Below are 19,281 nucleotides of genomic sequence, written 5' to 3'. Positions count from 1 at the left end.
TGGATTTTGGGTTAAATAATTTATTTTCTTGTCAAACATTTTAAATGTTTACCTGTGTGTGTGCATGAGAGAGACTCACACAGAGACAGAGAAGGATTAGGGGAGAGCAGAGGAGCCTCGGGAGCATGCGTGTGAGCACACCTGCTCATCGCACACATGCAGAGGACAACTCTTAGAAGTCACTTCTTGACTTCTATCTTGTTGAAGCAGTGTCTTTTGTTTCTATGGTTGACTGTGTACTCCAGGCTAGCACCTGTGACTTTCTGGGAGGTTTTTCAGTGTCTGCCTCTTTCACTGCAACTGTGCTGGAAGTGGGATGCAATTAGGGACTGAACTTAGGTCTTCTGCAAGGGTAGTGTGTACTCTGAACTACTGAGCCATCTCTCCAGCCCCTAATGTATCATGTTTAAGCATGACTTCCTAAAGTTGCCTTTCTTTGAGCCTGTGAACTTTTTAGTAGCAGGCATTTTAGTTTTCATAAATGCAGCAGTGCTTTGCCTTTCCATCAAGTTGAAAAGAAGCAAGATTCTAGCAAGTTTGATTGTGTTCAGTTTACCATTTGGATGTCAGTTAATACGGACTACAGTTCTGTGTACAGAGTGGAGAGCTGTGTTACTGGAATCCATATCTCAGATTCAGCTCTGTGTAAACTTGTACCCTTTCTGCTTGCTCACCAGGACAGCCAGTGAGTCTTTCTTTATCCCCATCTTCCTGCATTGCTATTTTATTCAGTTTGAATATAACATGTTGACTTTTCATTACCAGCCTGACAGACTAGTGGTTCTTTGTAAATGGAATTCTACTAATTCCCCTTTAGAGGTTCTATCAAGGAATATTAATTTATTGTTAATGTCCAAGTAGCCCCATTCCATAGTATAAATTCATTTTACTTTAATAATCTTTTGGATTGTTTCCTCTATGCCATTTGTCTTGGGATGGTGCCTTCAATTATAGTTTTAATGCATTGTTTACAAAATGAGACTTTTTTTATTTGCTTCATTTTCTCAAACATTGTGTCAGTGTTTTCTGTGTAGGTTGATAAAATGAGAAGTTTTTTTTTTTTTTTTTTTTTTTTTTTTTGGTTTTTCGAGACAGGGTTTCTCTGTGTAGCTTTGCGCCTTTCCTGGGACTCACTTGGTAGCCCAGGCTGGCCTCGAACTCACAGAGATCCGCCTGCCTCTGCCTCCCGAGTGCTGGGATTAAAGGCGTGCGCCACCACCGCCCGGCTAAAAATGAGAAGTTTTGTGACACTTTATTAGCTGTTAGTAGCACAATGTGCTTGCCTTCTTTAGCTCAAACTTACATTGTTGACATGGCCCTCAAAAGAAAAAAAATCAACCTGAGTTGGTCAGGGAAGCCCCACAAGTGTACCAAAACAGAAAAGGCTATTACCATCCTTCTCAGTTGGCTTCCAAAACTAGTTGATAGGACCTACTGCTTAAGATTCCAGTTACCTTCACTGCAAGACACAGAGAAATCAAGTTTGATGTGAGATTAAAGCTTCCTCCCTTATAGCTAGCTTTCATCCTTATGGAAGGTATCATGCAGGCTTCCAGGGAGTGTGTGTGAGGGGGGGGTGAATCAATGGTTTCAATCAGCTGGGACTCCTACAAACTATAACACCAATCTACCAGGCACGATGTACCCAGTAGTGCAAAAATGCCACAACTCTTATTGGGGTAATCAAGTGCTCTATAATAGGATTCAAGACCTGTACCCACACCTGGTACCACAAACTTATCAAAACTTCATGGTTATTAGAAGGTCTGAGGCTCTAACAACGGACTTACAACTGTTTCTTAGCTCAATCAGCATGATATAAACTGCTTTCTAAATATATATGTTAATAGTGTAGAAAATGTTCCTTTTAGTCTAATCAGAGAAATCTCTGTTTGCACTAATGATGGTTAATGAAGAAACTCATGGCTGCTTATCATGCAGAGAATATGTGATGGCTGAGTGGTTAACCCTAAGCAGGACCCTCCCTCTAAGGCTCAGGAAAGTTGATGTCGTAGTGGGTGGAAAGAAAGCACGAGCCAGGAGACAGGGAAGGGCATGCAGTCTTCTGTCCCTGACACTGTCATTGGTGTCAGGATGTCACAACAGCTGGAGCTACCTTTACTGGGCCTGCACAAGATTGGACTGATCATCAGTCAACCCTGGGTCAGGGAGGAGTTGCCGGGATCCTACTTCCCTCAGCTAAACTACTGGCTATGAGTTGATTCTAGGGAAGGGGCAACCATAGCCTTCAGTTGCTTACCCACCAGTAAGTCCACAGGTTCGAAACTCATGGTCACACAGACTGCCCTGGTAAAATTCAGTGGGTCACAAACCAAAACAAGGGTATGAATACAGGAAAGGGACTTGGAGGGAAAGTGGGGCTGATGGTCATGAGAGGAGATAAGGTGAGAGTAACACACACACACACACACACACACACACACACACAGCAATATAACACTATCAAAGAAAGTACTTAATAAAAATTGTAATCTAAAGAAATTGTCATCCAGTTCCGCCATCTTTGCTCTCATCATTGCTACGTTCCAGTTTTTACTTTTTCCCGTAGTGTTTATCATCTGCTAATGCATTATTTACTTCATACTCTATCCTTCATCTATATACCTTGTTACTAGATCTAGGAAGACAGCTTTCTGTTTTGTTCACCGATACAGCTCCCTTTGTTCATGAACTGTAGTATAGCCTCTTTTAACTACTCCATAAACATGTTGTATGTGAATTCATATTTAAATTGGAATATGTTTGGGATAGTAGGCTTTTATTACTTTAGAAAAAAATTACTGAAAAAAAAAAGTTTGATTCCCTGCCTTCCTAGGAATGTTACAGCCAGGCTTGGGGGCCCAGGCCTTTCATCCCAGCACTTGGGAGGCGGGGCAGGTGGATCTCTGTGAGTTTGGGGCCAGATTGGACTACAAAGCAAGTTCTAAAATGGACAGCCAGGGCTACACAGAGAAATCCTATCTCAATCCCCCTGCAAAAAAAGAAAAAAAGAAAAGAAAGAAAGGAAAAAAAAGAATGTTATAATAAATTAGATCAAGAAAGTTCTTTTTAAATAATCCTAACAGAAGCAAAACAAGAAATAATGAAACTCAATTGTTAATGAAAACAATAATAAGCTCTCAGAATTTTATAAAGTATAGCTATACTAGTCACTAGTTCAAAGTAATTTAAAAATTTTTAGCCATTGAGGTTATTTAGACTAGAAGATGCCTTTAATTGACTTAAATTATCTTCAAGTATTACAAAATAAACTTTACATCATAATACAGTAATTCTTCAGGGAATTTCTCAGAAAATCAAGCTAAATATTGTGCTTGCTGCCTCTGTTAGTAGAAGTTATGAAAAGGACAATGAATCAATTGAAATAAGAAGCGTTAACTTATATGTATTTACAAACAGAACTCCACTGATGTTAAACCAACCTAAAGCAGTACTGAGATGAAGAGGTACAGTCCAACAGGAAGGTGGTGGACAGCAGCTGTATAGTGTAACTCTACCTCAGATGTAGTGGTACAGTCTATCAGGAAGGTGGGGGACAGAGCTATATAGTATAACTCTACCTCAGATGAACTAGTACAATCCAACCAGAAGGTGATGGACAGAGGCTGTACAGTATAACTGCACATGGGCTTCATTTGTTCCTGTTAAATACTTAGTGTTGAAAAAAATTTACAGTGTTAAAAATACTGATGGAATTTAAACACCTCTGCAATGACAAGCATATTTTAAAAATGTACCCAAGACCCATCTGTGGGGCTACTGCAAAAATGAGCCATACAAAACACATTTGCTTGTATATGAATTTCAGTGTTCTACATATTTGTATTCCATTTCCTGTTCTCCTGAGAGGGGAAATATTTATGTTTTATGGTATCATAGTGCCAAAGTTTTGAGAAATCCTTAAATTTTCTCTATTCCTTTCCATTTTGTGCAAATTAACAAACAATATTGCTGCAAAGCTTGGCTGATCCTCTGCCTGTAGAGACTTAGATAAGGAGTGGAATGAGCTACATTGGATCAGTCTGTTTTGGATTGGAAAGTTTCAAGTCTTTTTAATACAATCTTCCTACTTACTTTCCTTTGCGACACAGAACTCATTTTATTATCATTTCAGGAATAAAATGACTCATCAGAATTACTTAAAGTGAAAGTCAAAAACTAAGACTGCTCTGCTCCATTTTTAAGTGTATATCTTTTATTTTAACCATTAGCATATAATATTCTAAAGTTATTTTTCAGGTCTTTGTTTCATATCCTATCATATTCTAATATCTTCTAAGCCATTGATTTTACTGATTTTAGTTTTTTAATTAAGCCTAGTTCCTATATTTGTATGACCTTAAATACCATTTGCCTTTTTGTTCTCTGAGTATGAAAGCATTGATATTATTTTGGGGTGTCATAATTTGAACAAAATAGACAAAATTCTGAAAGTATAAATTATAGTTTGATGGTTCACAAGACCCTCTGTCATTTTCATATGAACTATCTGTTGCTCTTGCTCTAGCTTTATAAATACCATTTACTATAGATTAGAGTGATGATATGCAAATAACAGACAAGCTAGAAGATATTAATTATAAGTGAGTTTTCTGTAATAACAACCACAGTCATTAGAATCTTTAGTCAATATTTAGTCAATATTACATGGCAAGTTTGGTATCAGGAGCTGGTTGGTTATCAAAAGTGTGATTTAAGGTTCTCTTGACAGTATATGATTTATGAGAATAGAGGAACTCTTGTCTCATCTTTGGGACTCCATTACATGATAATGGCTTGTTTTCTTTGACAGCGTAATTAATGTCTACTGTCTTTATCTCTTCATAGACTTGTTCTAAAGGTATTTCGGCCACAACATGTTGTTTAAAAATTAGGTCCATTACATTCTATTCTTAAATTGCCTATGTGCATATTGTAGAACATTAGTAAGTTCACAATGAAAATATAAATGTGTAAGTTAACCTTTGCTTTTTATGTTTGTTAGATTTATTCATTATATAAATAGTGAACCACATTTTGTGTTTGACAAGCGATAAATCAATGGCTATTAATTCATACTCTGCATTATATTGAATTACCTAATGGAAAGTATTCTCCTTGTTCTCTATATAAAAGTGACCTAATATGTCCACTTAATGTGCTATGTCTTCATCAATATTTAAGCATTTTTATGTGCAATATCTCCTAGAGAACCTGCCATAAAACACAGTATTTGTACTGATTTATTCCTGTAACTATAAATTTTTGTAATTTGAGAGAATAATGAATCATTTGTGATAAGTGGCAAAAAATGAAAATCACTGTTAAACCTATGGAGTAATTTCAGAAACTTCGTTACATAAGCCTAACTAAATCCTCACATCATAACAAGTCCAAAATGGTATCTACATATTTTAACTCTTAATGTAATTTTATGAGTTCTATTTGTTTTATCTAAAAGCAAGAATTTCTATTTTTAAAATTTTAAATAAGATGTTTGGGAAAAAAGAGTTGAACTATAAGTTAAAGTTAAGACAATAAAATTTATTTTGGCTAGCTCTTAATTATGTGGTCTTCAAGGCTGAGTGTCAACTTTGCTTGATCTAATTGCTATTAAAATAGTTTTCTTGACACAATTACATCTTCAAGATTTTTTATCCTTTGCTATAAATGATGATTCTGTGTTGATATTGAATTTATAGTCATAGCAAATAAATATTCTTGATCATTCATAATCATAAGAACTATTTTTTTAATCAAAGCTGAGAATTGAACTTTGCTCCCCATGTATATTATGTCAGAGCACTACACTATACTACATTCCCAACCCTCACTAAAACTAAATTTTTAGAATGCTCAACTTTATAAGCACACTGTTGAAAAACCTGTGTCTATATATATGCAAATGTATATACACATACATGATTTTATATACACACACACATATATATGTATATATAATTTCATGAAAATTGGTGATGGAATGTAGAAATACACATACAATATAATAAAATTAACTTTAAATTTGTATCAATAAACAAAAATCCATGGTCATGTAAAATATGTAAGATTAATAGGGTTTTTTTGGATGAAAGTAGATCATTTCTATCTCATATCCCCCTTTCTTCTTTTAGAAAGAGATTGACTATGACCAATAACAATTTATAACCAATCCCCCTAAAAACGACAAACATCCATAATCCATTTTTTTGGGAATGTAGGTGTAGTTTTCTAAGCTACTTCCTGTTGATTGGGGATGCTGGTAATCTTATGGGTACCCAAAGAAAATTTAGGATTATGGTCAAGTCCTAACTGGACTAGTCTCTGAAGCTGGATCATCTCAGCCAGTAGCCTTGAAGCCTTTCTGGATGCAGAACTCAGAGGAAACTTCAAGAGAGGTGCTCTGAAATGTTCGATCATCTGGGCCAGCTATTCCTATTGGAGATTTTTCAGGGAGTCTCGTTTGATTAAACCATAATAATCTGGAAGCAATCCATAGGTTCTCATCCTCTGTGGAAACAAAAGCAGAACCTCTTTTCCAAAGCAACATATCCTTAGACTCAAATTTTGAAGTCAAGATTCCTTTAAAATATACATATTGGTTTAACTTCATAGACCCTACAATCAAATATCTCTCTGCATTTAAAAATCACAAAGACAACACAATAATATGCAGTATCTTTACTTTCTGAGTAATTTCCATCTTTACATGGCTTGTTATATTTTTTATTACTCTATTTCTTTTTTAAGGTTTTTTTTCCTACTCATTTTCTTTTCTTTCTCAAGCCTATGTGTATTTTTAAATACACTGTAACCTGTTTATAATTTTTTCCTTCTGAATCTGTTCTTATTGTGTATCTGTAATCATTTTATGACCAGGAGAAATTGTAAACTGTTAAGCTGCATGGCTAGGACCAAAGTGGCTGGCTCCACCAGGCTCGGCTTTTCAACATGTTGCAGGTGCCAGTGAGTCAGGCTTACCTCCTCAGTTCTGGGAAACAGTACATCCCTCTGAGACCAGGGCATGTAATGAGAGAAACGAACTAGGAAGCTGCTCTTAGCTCCGTTCTAGAATCCCTTCTTAAGTTCTCTCAGGTTTTAGGTGGAAACTCTTGCCACCATATCTGGGCACCAGAGGTAGACAGAGTTTTCCTGTGTTCTACCCAGCTCACATCAGCTTATAAATAATCACCAGAGGCTTTATTGATTATTAATTACAAACTGTTTGGTCTGTGGCTCAGGCTTCTTGCTAGCTAGCTCTTACAACTTAACTCAATCTGTTCCTATTATTTATTCTGTTTTGCCACGTGGCTTCATGGCATTACCTGTTCTCTTACATCTTGTTTCTCTTGGCAGCGGCTCAGAGAATCTGCCCTGACTCTGCATTTCTTCTCCCCGCCCCTTCTACCAGATTTCCCACCTGGCTCCATCCTGCCCTGCCATAGGCCAGTGCAGCTTTATTTACTAACCAAAACACATATTCACAGCATACAGAAAGGCATCCCACAGCAATGGAAAACCTTTGAGTAAACATTATACATTTCCCCCAGCTTAGAAGTAAGTTTATTATGGAATTCTCAGTTTGTGTTCTAATTAATTCAAGTCCAGATATGAGTTAAAATCAACAAATGAAATGGAACTAGGCAAACAATTGTAAAAGCTGACTGAAGCTTTTTAACATGGACTCATTGGTGGAGACCAACACTATTAAATATGTATTCTTAATATCACCATGGCTAATGTGTAAAAATCATTACTCACATATTTATTATTCATTTTTTCCAGGCAACCCTTCTCATTCTCAGGCTTTGAAGTTTCCTGAATTACAAACCACCCTTATTCTTCTGTTTTGGAAAGACATATAACCTTACCTTTATTGAGGTTTATTACTCTACAGTGTTTAAGTTTATGACATTTACATATTTATAATTTTTATACTGTATGACATCACCACATAAATTGTTTTCAAATTTTAATTCATTTTATTGAGGCAGGGAGTCAAGTAGCCTGGGCAGACTTCAAATGCTGTTTATCCTAGGATGGCCTTGAACTTCTGATACTTGTGGGGTTTACAGATTTGCACCTAGCATACCTGGTTTATATTGTGCTGGGTAGCAAACTCACGGTTTCGTGCATCTGAGGCAAGCATGCTATCAGCTGATCTGTATCTACCCCGTAAGTCTGAAAGCAGCAAAACATGGCGTCAGCAGAAAGATGCAGCTGAGTGTATGTTGGATGATCATCAGCCATCCGTGTATTCACTGTTTTCCACGTCCTTTCCATGCAGAGGTACCTTCCGGTCGACACCGTTGAGACTGGCATCCATCCCATATATTTCTGCAGCACTCACTACATAGAAATGCTGCTGAAGGCCGAGGTACCCCTTGTGTTTTCAGCTTTCCACATGTCTGGCTTTGCGCCGTCACAGGTAAGCCAAAGGGGAGCGCCTTGTGTTTTCAGCTTTCCACATGTCTTGCTTTGCGCCGTCACAGGTAAGCCAGCGAACCGGGAGCGCCTTGTGTTTTCAGCTTCCCACATGTCTGGCTTTGCGCCGTCACAGGTAAGCCAACGGAGAGCGCCAGTTCTTCCCCTCCCGGACCGCTGGCTTTAAACAAAATGCTTCCCCCTAAAATATGGCAAATATATTTAAATTAAGAAAAGTCATCTATTAATTAGATTATATTTATTTACCTACGTTAATTTTCCTTTTCCCCCAACTTTTAATAAACATGCTATTTTTCTTCATTTTTACCAAATTATCGTTATTCAAAAATAAGTCTAAATTGCAATTGTTTTATATTATGTATTATTTATACTATATTTTTATGCATTTTATATTTAAACTGGTAAAAAAATTATTCAGCCCTTTTTTCAGTAGGTAATAACTACATATTGCTAAAAATTAACCATTGTCACTTTTGAAGAAGTTTTCTATTCTTGGCTTATCTTTCATTTTCTTTAATCAACTTTGAAGTTAACCAAGTAGAATTATGGCAGTTCTCTACAGTAAACACTAACTAAGTAATGGCTTATTGGACCCATTTTGTGACACATAGGTAGTTTCCTTCCTTGTAAACTGTGCTTTCATTTCCTTGTGTTTACCCTACTAGAGAGAGCTCCCTCTTAATTAGACAGTAGCTCTCCTTGACATGATAAGTGCTTCTGTACTTACCTTTATGAAGTATCACATCACTATCACATGTTCCTCTGTGAGCTAGTCTGATGGCTGAAGTTCTGTGAAGTTATTATGAAATTTAAATACAACAGGAACTTCTATTCAGTGGGAAGGAATAATTCTTTGTAACAATTTTTAGCTTTTAGTATATGAAACATTTGCTTTAACTTTGAATCACAGAATTTTTTACTCTGGAAGAAGTTGCTTAAAAAACACAATATATTTACTATAATTTATAAGTTGATGCTTTTATGTCTTCTAAAAGTCTGTGTTGAGAGCAATGTTCCTAAGTTTGCTGTCCTACTGTTTGCTGTCCTACTGTTGACAGGTAGGGTGAACATTGTTTAATGCTTCTAATCATTTTTAGCCATATATATATAATATATATAAATTTATATAATATATATATATATATATATTATATAAATTTAGAAATGAATAACCAAAGATTGTGCAGGCATTCTATCTCATAATATCTCAGGTGCTATATTATCAGCTATCAACTTTATATATTGTGTAAGTCTGATAAACCTTCATCAGTATAAAACTGAATACAAGCTTAGTATGGTAGCTCACATTCACAATCCTAGTCCTTTGAGAGTGTGAGGCAGAAGGATTGCCATGAGTTTGAGATCAGTCTGTGGGATACATAGTGAATTCTAGGCCAGTCGGTTATGGTGTGAGAGCCTGTCTCAGAAATAAACAAGCAATCAAAACAAAACCATAAAAGAAGCCTGTATATAAGTAATGCATTTATTTAATAAGGTATTATTTCTGAACAGCGATATTATTCTTTTTAATAATGTAGAAAGCTGTTCAGCAGCTCTGGGTGTGAGCTAATCACTTGTCTTAAGTGCCCATCACTGCTTTGCTGATTATTTACCACTTTATTGCTAATTATAAAATATAAAAACAGATATAAGTAACTGAATAGGTATACATAATTAAGTCATTATTTGGGTATAGATTTTGTGTTTCAAAGCTTACTCATTTTGATCTAATTAGGAGCAGTGCTTTTTGAAGCTGTGTACTTTTAGGCATAAGGGAGTTGGCTAGTTAGTGAAGGATTTGTGGGAAGGTTGCTAAATGAAATATACAGATCTCTAGAGTGAAAATAATAGGCTCAGCTACAGTACACCAAACTAAATGTGGTTGGAAAAGCTCATTTGCTGATTGGAGTTTCTTCTAAGAGTAACTGCAACTGGAGAGAAAAGAGAAAGCAGAATTTACATTCTCCTTTTAAGTAAGCAATTTAAAATCACATTCCAATTAACTTCCCAACAGTTTTAGCCTTTGCTAAGAAACCTGTCTTACGGCATTTTCTGCACACTCTGGGCTTATAGAGCAGTGTGCATCTTTAATGGTACCTCTCTTATTCCTTGGTGGGCATCACCCTCCATAGCCCTGAATACTACACAGGTCTGTGTCAGGAAGCAAGCAACCTTGACTAACCTTCCTGCACAGAGTACACGAAACTCCATGTGGTATTTATCATCATCGTCATCGTCATCATTATCATCATCATCATTGTTATCATCATTATCATCATTTGTTCCTTTCTACTTTTGTTATGAAAACAAAACTCCAGAAAACTCTTTCATGTTTTATGACACAGTACTTTTTGGAAATGTAAAATTATGCAGTGAAACCAGATCTTCCAGATGTATAACAAAAATAATATCATATTTGTAGTCACTGTTTGTGCTTGAAGATGTGTTTGTAACTTTCGTCATGTGAAAAATGGAGAAATTCAAGAATGATGGAGTGAACACATTCACTGTTTTGAAATCTCTCAGAAACACTTCAGACAGGGTCTACCTATGTAATCCAGACTGGTCTTAAACTTGAAGCAATCCTCCTGCCTCAACCTCCCAAGTGCTGTGATTTTATCTTGATGTCACTGTACCTGGCTTTAAAACCACTTTGGTTCACAAGCTATTTTTCCTTTTTACTAATTTATTTTTGTATAGTGAAAATAAATAATGCAAGGCCAAAGAGTTGCTAAAAATAATGTCTTTGAATAAAATAGTCAATTATTTAGAAATCACATTTATTTTCATTCCTTAGATATTTGCAATCGATTGTTTGACTTCAGTGTTTTGATTCCTTTATTTTTCTTGTAATCTAGATACCAGTTGAAATAATTTACTGCATAAAAATAAGATGTATTGCATGTTAATGCTGTTTGATATAAGCTTGTATGGTTGGATATCAAATTTTTCAGGAAAACTATAGTACAGTTTTCACATTGCATGAGTGATCTTAATTCTTTATTATCATGAATGATATTTAAATGTGTGAATACCTAAAAACGTTATTACAAACTTAAAATTTCATTTACCATATGGTCAGCAATATTTAAAAAGGTATTATGATCATAGGATGAGATTTAAAAAAATGTGCTCTTAATGACAGGAATTCAAAGGTCAGATTGACATAATTAATAATATATAGAAAAACAAAAATTTGAGTAATGCAGTCTGGTGTAGATGAATTGTGCCCTCACAGTAATCACATGATGAAGTCCGAACCTCCTTTGCCTCCCAGTACACCTGTCCTACATGTAAGGTGCCTGAGAAGTGCCTAAGTTAAAAGTAGGTTATCAGAATGGAGCCTAGCTCAGGGTGACTTGTAAGGAGAGATTTGGACAAGACATCTACAGGGGGTGGCCATATGTGTGACAGGGAGAAGACTGTCACCTAGTTACACAGTAGGAAGAGAAGGCTCTGAAGAAACCAGCCCCACTAACACTGTGACCTAGAGTTTTCTAGAACAATAAGGAAGTTACGTGTTTCCGCTGACTCATTTCTGCTTCTTTGTTATGGCAGACAAGGCAAACTAATACATGTTAGCCATAGGAAAGCAGACTCAGCATGGTGAAAAGTGGAATAAGAGGTAGGAATGCACCTTTTAGATTTAAGAATAAAGGTTTTAAAGCCAAAGTGAGAGGACAAAAAGAACGAGTATGTCTGGGTCCTTAATACCTCTGTCAAGTTGAGATAAGCCACCACATCTGTTCCTTTCTCCTCCCAAGCTCCTCTTAGCCTTGGCCATCTGATGAGCCCCAGGTCTGATATTCATTTGAACTTGACTACCTTCATGATGACCTACTCACAAGTAAGGTCAAATTCTGAGGTTGAGCCAGCCTTTGCTAATTTTTTTTTTTTGAGGGGAGCTTGGGGTGGTTAATACATAACAATAACATACCGATTAAAGAGTCAAAAAAAGGAAGCCTTTTTGTGAAAGTCTCATCTTTGAATTATTCTCTATGTTAGCTCCCAGTTTTACGTTCTTTGATTCTGCTTGTTTTCGATTGTTCTCTGATTCAGCAAGAGGCCATTTGCATTTAAGATTTTGCAATCTGTCATCTGCATAATTATCCACCTGTGATTACAGGTGGGATGGAAGAAAACGAACATCCCTGGACTCAGGTAGCCTCTTAGCATTTGTTAGCAGACAAGAGAGGAGACCGGTGTTTTGGGTAAGAGGAAGATAGTTATGTCAGAAGAAAGCATTTAAGCAGTAGGTGTATGACCAATGCAAACATCATCGGGTCCTGAGCTCCTGAATCTGGAGACCACGAGTCTTCTTATACATGCAGCAAACAGCAGAATTTCTGGCCACTAGTCAAACAAACAGAATTTCAAGGCAATAGGATAAAATGCCTATTCGATTAAATGCAAGGCTTTTTTTGTTTGTTTGTTTTGTTTTGTTTTCTTGTGTTACTGGTTACTACTTTTTAATAGGCAAGTGTGGCTTTTTACTCCTTTCAAATAAACTTCTTTCTTTCTTTTTTTCTTTAAGATTTGCCTACAATGGATAACTCAGTGTTTTTGGAATTACTTGGACTGGATAGAAATATGCCATTATATTGCTACTTGTGTTGTCCTTGGTCCTGATTACCAAGTGTATATCTGCATAGCTGTTCTCAAACATCTGCAGCGAGACATTCTCCAGCACACCCAGACTCAAGATCTACAAGTATTTCTCAAAGTAAGTATGTTCATGTCTAAGGGGGAAAGGTGTTAGAAATGAATCATTAACTTGGGGCACTTCATTGTTGCCTTAGGCATTTTTTCATTGCTATGGTTAAAAAACCATAACCAAGACAACTTATAAGACAAAACATTTAATTTGGGATTCACAGTTCCAGAGACTTAGAGTCCATGACCATCATGTCAGGGAGCATGGCAGCCAGCAAGCAGGCATGGTGCTGGGACAGTAGCTGAGAACTTACATCTTTATCCACAAGCAGGAAGCAGAGAGAACTAACTGGAAATGGACAGTGACACACCTCCATCAACAAGGCCACTCCCCCAATCCTTCCCAAGCAGTTCTGCCAACTAGGGACCAATCACTGAAACATATGAGCCTATGCAGATTCTTCTCACGCCAACCACCACAATTATCAAATGCTTATCTAAATCCTTATCACCAAATCAACTCTGAGTGGTAGATCTGATTGTTTTCATTTGTGAAGTGAGGAAAGAGAGGCATAGCATTAAGTTGCCTAAATTCTATACACTTAGAGATGAATCCAAAGATTTAAGTTAATCAGGTTATTGCTGTATCATATTTGATCAATAAATGCTTGGTGTATTTTGTTAGTTCTAAAGGTGGGCTGTATCATATTTGATCAATAAATGCTTGGTGTATTTTGTTAGTTCTAAAGGTGGATACTTATAAAAATGTTTCATAATATTTTTCTAAATTTTCCATTTTTATAAAATGTTTACATAAAATATTATTCTTTCATAGCAACTTGCAAGATTAGAATATTTGATAGTATCTTTAAACAAAATAATTTTGGTGACTTTCTAAATCACAGTGTAATATATTGGAAGCTTGGGAGATTAGCAGGCATAATATGTAAATACATTGCTATATGTAGTTCTTGTTGAACGTCTAAGAAATCCAACTGTTTGTTTAATACTGAAACCATAATTGAGTTTGGCATTTTCTGCTCTTCATCCCCCCATCCTTCTCACAGTCACAAAACACATTCATTCACCTAAATGTGAATGTATCCTTTACTAGGTGAAGGATTTGTTTGCTATTAGGTATTTGCCAGAATTAGTTTCCATTTAGTGATGTTTTTAAGATAATGCCATTAATCATTTAAGATTGCCAATCATTTCTGCTTCAAACATTTTGAATTAAAAACATCTTAAACTATAAACATCACTGGAATTATAATCTTAGGATCATTCTTAATGCAAATATTTGACAGAAGAATACATATAGAAGGAACACTAAGACAGAACCCCAAATAATGAATTGTCTGGAGTGATCCAGAGCATAGGCCATTGAAACACAGGGATTAGGCTGAAGACAGTGGGGCTCACATGCATTCAGGGATATTTCATCAACCATGGAATTTTAGGGTATAGTGTTTGTCTATACTCTTATATCTGAATTTTCCCTAACCACATAATTCTCTAAACTCCTTTGAGTGTAGTTTGTTATATAAATTTTATTACTGTCTGAGATGTTTCTGTTCATCCTCTTCCAATATACCTTTTAGCTTTAAAAGAACTGTGATATGGTCTGTCTAGTTTAGTGAAGGATTTTTTTTAATGCTTTCTCAATACATACTTGTTGAGAAAATACGTAGAAACATTTCTTAGGTGAACAAACTAGTTTTATTTCTACTGAACAACCACCACTGTTAAATTTTTGAATTGTTCCCTTTGTGTCCTCTTCCCCTGGGCAGTTGCAGCAGGGTTTTAAAAATGGTGACCCTTCTCAAGGGGGACCAGACTCCACTGTGTGCTGGCCATACTGCTGTCAGCTGAACCGAAAGGGTTTTCAGTGGCGCTGCAGAGGTTATCCTCTAATTCCTATGGAAACTTCTAGAATTTGAGTTGAGTTGCTTAAATCTCAAATAAGACAGTGTTGGCAAGGAACTGACTTTAGCATGTGTCCTAGGGCTAGCCTTTTAAATTCTGTTATTTGCATTTTTCTGAGAGACGAGGAGAAGGTACTTTTCTTGCTGGTACTGTGATTTCATTTTTGTTGTTGCACTTCGGTATGTAGTTCTCAAAAGCCTCTTTTGATGGGCATTTTATTCTCGCAGGATAAATTTTGATGTAGTTTACTTAAATGCATGTATATGCGTATATACTATTTGACCTCCATTAAAAACTATAGAAGCATCTTGCTTGAAAATAAATGGCTATAAGTGCAAAAATTCTCACAGTTAGTTGCATATAGTCACATATCATAACATGTGACTCCAACTCATTGAAGGGAAGAAAACACTTACCGGTATTTCTCCATAAAACATAAGCTACAGCTATGATACTATCCCTTGCATTGACAATTCCATCATTTTATTCCTTGGTTTGCATATCTGCTGATACTATTTCTAAGGGAAAGAAGTTGAACTAAAACAACTTTCAGTTTTTATTTTGTGAATAAACTGTATGTTATCTATAAAAGATAATGAGCGGGCAGAGAAATGGCTCAGTGGATAAAGGCATCTGGAAAGCTAAATTTAATCCCAGGATACACAGATGACAGAAGGAGAGAACTGACTCCTGGTGCTTGTCCTCTGACCTCTACATAGGCACCGTTGGACACGTGCACCCAGAAACACACACAGAGGAATGCAATTTAAGGAACAAAAGGATGATGACTCATTGTGTGAAAATAAATAGAACAAGCATTTGACTGTTATAAATGTATGTTTCAGTTACCAAGGCACAAGTGAATTAGTGTTTTGCATACCAAAAACCTCAGATAGGTTTAATAACCCTTCAGTTATCACCAGCTACCCCAAGAACCTCTAGAAAGCTAGATGACTCTTGAATGTTGGAAATGTGTGCTTCTTTTCCCAACTTAAGTTTCACATATTGATTGAGAGTAAGAGCGTGTCATGGCAAACTCTTGCTTTGCAAAGGAAACTCTGTGTGAAATGTGTTCTATAGAGAAAATACCAGCCCATCCATATTCATTTTAGATTAGGGTCAAGATTTTTAAATCAGACCATTGAGAGTCTAGACTTCGTGCCTGCATTTCTACTAGCCCACTGGAGAGTTATTGGTGATTCCGAATCACTAAACTGAAAAGACAAGTGGGGAGCACCACTAATTGTCAGCCCTAGTTCACTGTGGGAGCACTGGGGTTGGATGGGGATGCAGTTGGATGGAGTTGCATGGGTACTTAATTTTCCTTTTCTCACTATACCGCTAAGCTGTCAGAGTCAGTAAATGTCATGGATGTGGATGATAGACACCAAATACTGTCTATGTTTTTGTTCATATATATACATATATATACATATATACATATATATATATGTGTGTGTGTATATACATACACACATATATATTTTATTTTATAATTAACTTAATTTCACATATCAGCTATGGATTCCCCTGTCCTCCCTCCTCCCATCCCCCAGCCCCCCCCCCCCCAAATCCACCTCCCATTCCCACCTCCTCCAAGGCAAGGTCTCCCCTAGGGAGTCAGCCCAGCCTGGTAGACTCAGCCAAGGCAGGTCCAGTCTCTTCTTCCCTACACCAAGGCTGAGCAAAATGTCCCAGCATAGGCCCCAGGCTCCTTGATTTTAGCTTTTTATTTTATTTTATTTATTATTTATTTTTAAGACAGTGCATTACTACTTAGTCTTGGCTGACCTCAAGCTGACTATATAGACCAGGCTGGCTTTGAACGCTGGGATTAAAGGCATGTACCACCATGCCTGGCTTGTTGTTTGGTTTTTCACAATATCCTTGTAGATAACAATGAAATGTGGGCTGGATAATAGAATAGTCAAGTGTGTTATCCTCACGCTTCAGTGAGACACCTTTTGAGGCTATGATGAAGCACTCAAGCTCAGTTCTCAGACCTACTGTTCCACATTTACTTATTTATTCATCTATTTTATTTATTCATTATTAATTTTTGTCTTTTGAGATGCTAGGGATTTCAAACATTTTTATCTGCAACAGCCACTTGAAAGTCTGTGGCCACCACAATTCCAGAGAGGAAAACATCCAACAAAATTAATGTTCTAAAATTTCTTAGCTAACTAGAAAATCTAGACCATTTTCTCTTGTCAGAAAATTTTGACTAGTGTTCTATATCACAAGAGTGTTAGTAAGCGTATCTGTATACATAGATTTGTTGGGAGCTTTGTTTATGGGGTCCTGTGGGAAAATCTGAGTGTCCCATGGACTGGCCTTGCACGTTCCTTCTCTTCTCACATGCTCATAGACTGGAAGGGACTATTAGCATTCATCTGTCGTGCTCCCTGGGGACAAACTTCACTGAAATGCCAAGGCAAGGGGAAGACTGCCTTCCATTGGAAACCAGGCTGTGAGAGCTCAGAATGCTTCATTAAAATTCCTCCACTGAACCATGCATATTATAGAAAATTAATTTGTAATTATGAGAAAAATCAGATTGATTTCAACCCAATCAGTAAATTGTTGAGAGGCATTTTTTGTTGCTGGCTGTTGAAGCTGCTGTTATCAGAGGGTAATGACAGAGTAGAAAATGGAGATTAGACAGAGAAAAAGTGATTAAACACTAAGCTTTAAGAGACAAAAAGTATACATATTATTAAAGGAGTTCATCCCAGGGAATAAGTAAAGCATGCCTAATACAGCATCAGCTGTGTTTCCAGATGTTGTCTGCATTGCTTTGTATCACTTGAAGACTTGAGCTTTGTCTCTCCCTCATCATGTAAGCTTGGATTCATTGTTCAATCTCTTTATGCCTCAGCATCCTCATCTGTACAGTTGGGGACGAGGCAATAACTACTGCATGGGGTTATTGAACAATTAAATGAGATACCTCAAAAATACTTGTAGAACATTGATTGACACAAAGCACGTGCTCCAGAATTAGTAATGATTGGGGTTCTGTATTTCCACACTAACCCCTTTTCTTCTTTTGCTTCTCTGTTAATAAAAAGATGTTTAGGGAGCATCCATGGTAAAGAAGATAATATATTTGGAGTCTATGGTAACCTTTGGTCTACTTTTTGTCCTGTAGATATTTTTTTACCTGTTTGTTTTATACCAAGTACCTGAGTCATCTTAGCACATAACATCACAGTAATGCCTGTGGTGGATATGATCTTCCCACCTTGGTCAGAAACACACTAAGGTTGTGCTCAGTCAGGGCCATTCCCTCACTAACCCAGCTAGAACTGTCATCTCCCTTATCATCACGTGTATCTTTCAGTTGAGTTCAAATATCCACGCAGCACATGCCCTATCCTAAACCTTTAATAATGTATTCTTTCCAGAACCACACACTCCCTCACCCGCCCGGTTGTAAGGATCAGGTCATAAGCTTGTTTATATGTTTGGACTTTTCCTCAGACATATGAGAAGATATGTAACACAGGATGTAACACAGGCATGAGTGTTCTGCAGATTTTCTTGCCTCTGTCCTTGTGTATGGAGGGGTGCTGGGACTGCAGGGGTGCCACCACACCCAGCTTTTCACATGGGTTCCAGGGGTTGAACTTGGATTATCGGGTTTGTGTGGCAAGTGCCATTCCCCACTGATTCATCTCCCTAGCCCAATGGGTGTATATTTTTAATAATAAATATTTAAACTGAACAAAATACTCTTCTTTAGTAAGTGCTCTTATGAGATTTGACATTAATGCAAATCATTAATGTTTGTTAAATTTTACAGTTTTAGTACATCAACTCTCTTCCACTTTAACACACCCAAGATTTTTGTTCTCTATAAATTAATTTTTGAAAAGTTACCATAACCTTGCCAACACATTAATAATCAAGTGTTTTGTAATGAATAGACTCAGTCATAAAATCATAAAACCAAGGATAGTAGGCCATGTGAGCACACTGATCTTTCTGTACCTTGTGTCTACTTAACATTAAATTGAAATATTAAGCTTATTGGGCTTTTAGTTGCTGAAAAACATTTTTTTTACTTTTTTTATTTTTATTTATTTTATTTTACAATTCCATTCAGTTCTACATATTAGCCACGGGTTCCCCTATTCTCCCCCCTCCCACCCCCTCCCCTTACCCCCAACCCACCCCCCATTCCCACCTCCTCCAGGACAAATCCTCCCCCGAGGACTGCGATCAATCTGGTAGACTCAGTCAGTCCAGGCA

At 36.8% G+C, this 19,281-nt stretch overlaps 1 protein-coding gene across 3 annotated transcripts in view; it reads left to right on the top strand.

Annotated features, from left to right (window-relative positions):
• The window catches only part of Tbc1d32 (TBC1 domain family member 32), a 207,582-nt gene that overhangs the window by 180,089 nt on the left and 8,212 nt on the right, over positions 1-19,281 (top strand). For all 3 annotated transcript variants that reach the window (XM_076552493.1, XM_006981267.4, XM_076552494.1), the window contains 2 exons: positions 8,288-8,428; positions 12,980-13,168. In XM_076552493.1, the coding sequence (XP_076408608.1) occupies positions 8,288-8,428; positions 12,980-13,168 (330 nt within the window). The remainder of the gene's footprint in view (positions 1-8,287; positions 8,429-12,979; positions 13,169-19,281) is intronic.

The sequence above is a fragment of the Peromyscus maniculatus genome, chromosome 16, assembly GCF_049852395.1.
Source record: "Peromyscus maniculatus bairdii isolate BWxNUB_F1_BW_parent chromosome 16, HU_Pman_BW_mat_3.1, whole genome shotgun sequence".
Taxonomy (NCBI): domain Eukaryota; kingdom Metazoa; phylum Chordata; class Mammalia; order Rodentia; family Cricetidae; genus Peromyscus; species Peromyscus maniculatus.
Note: the sequence above shows the minus strand (reverse complement) of the source record. Positions and strands in the feature narration are given on the sequence as shown.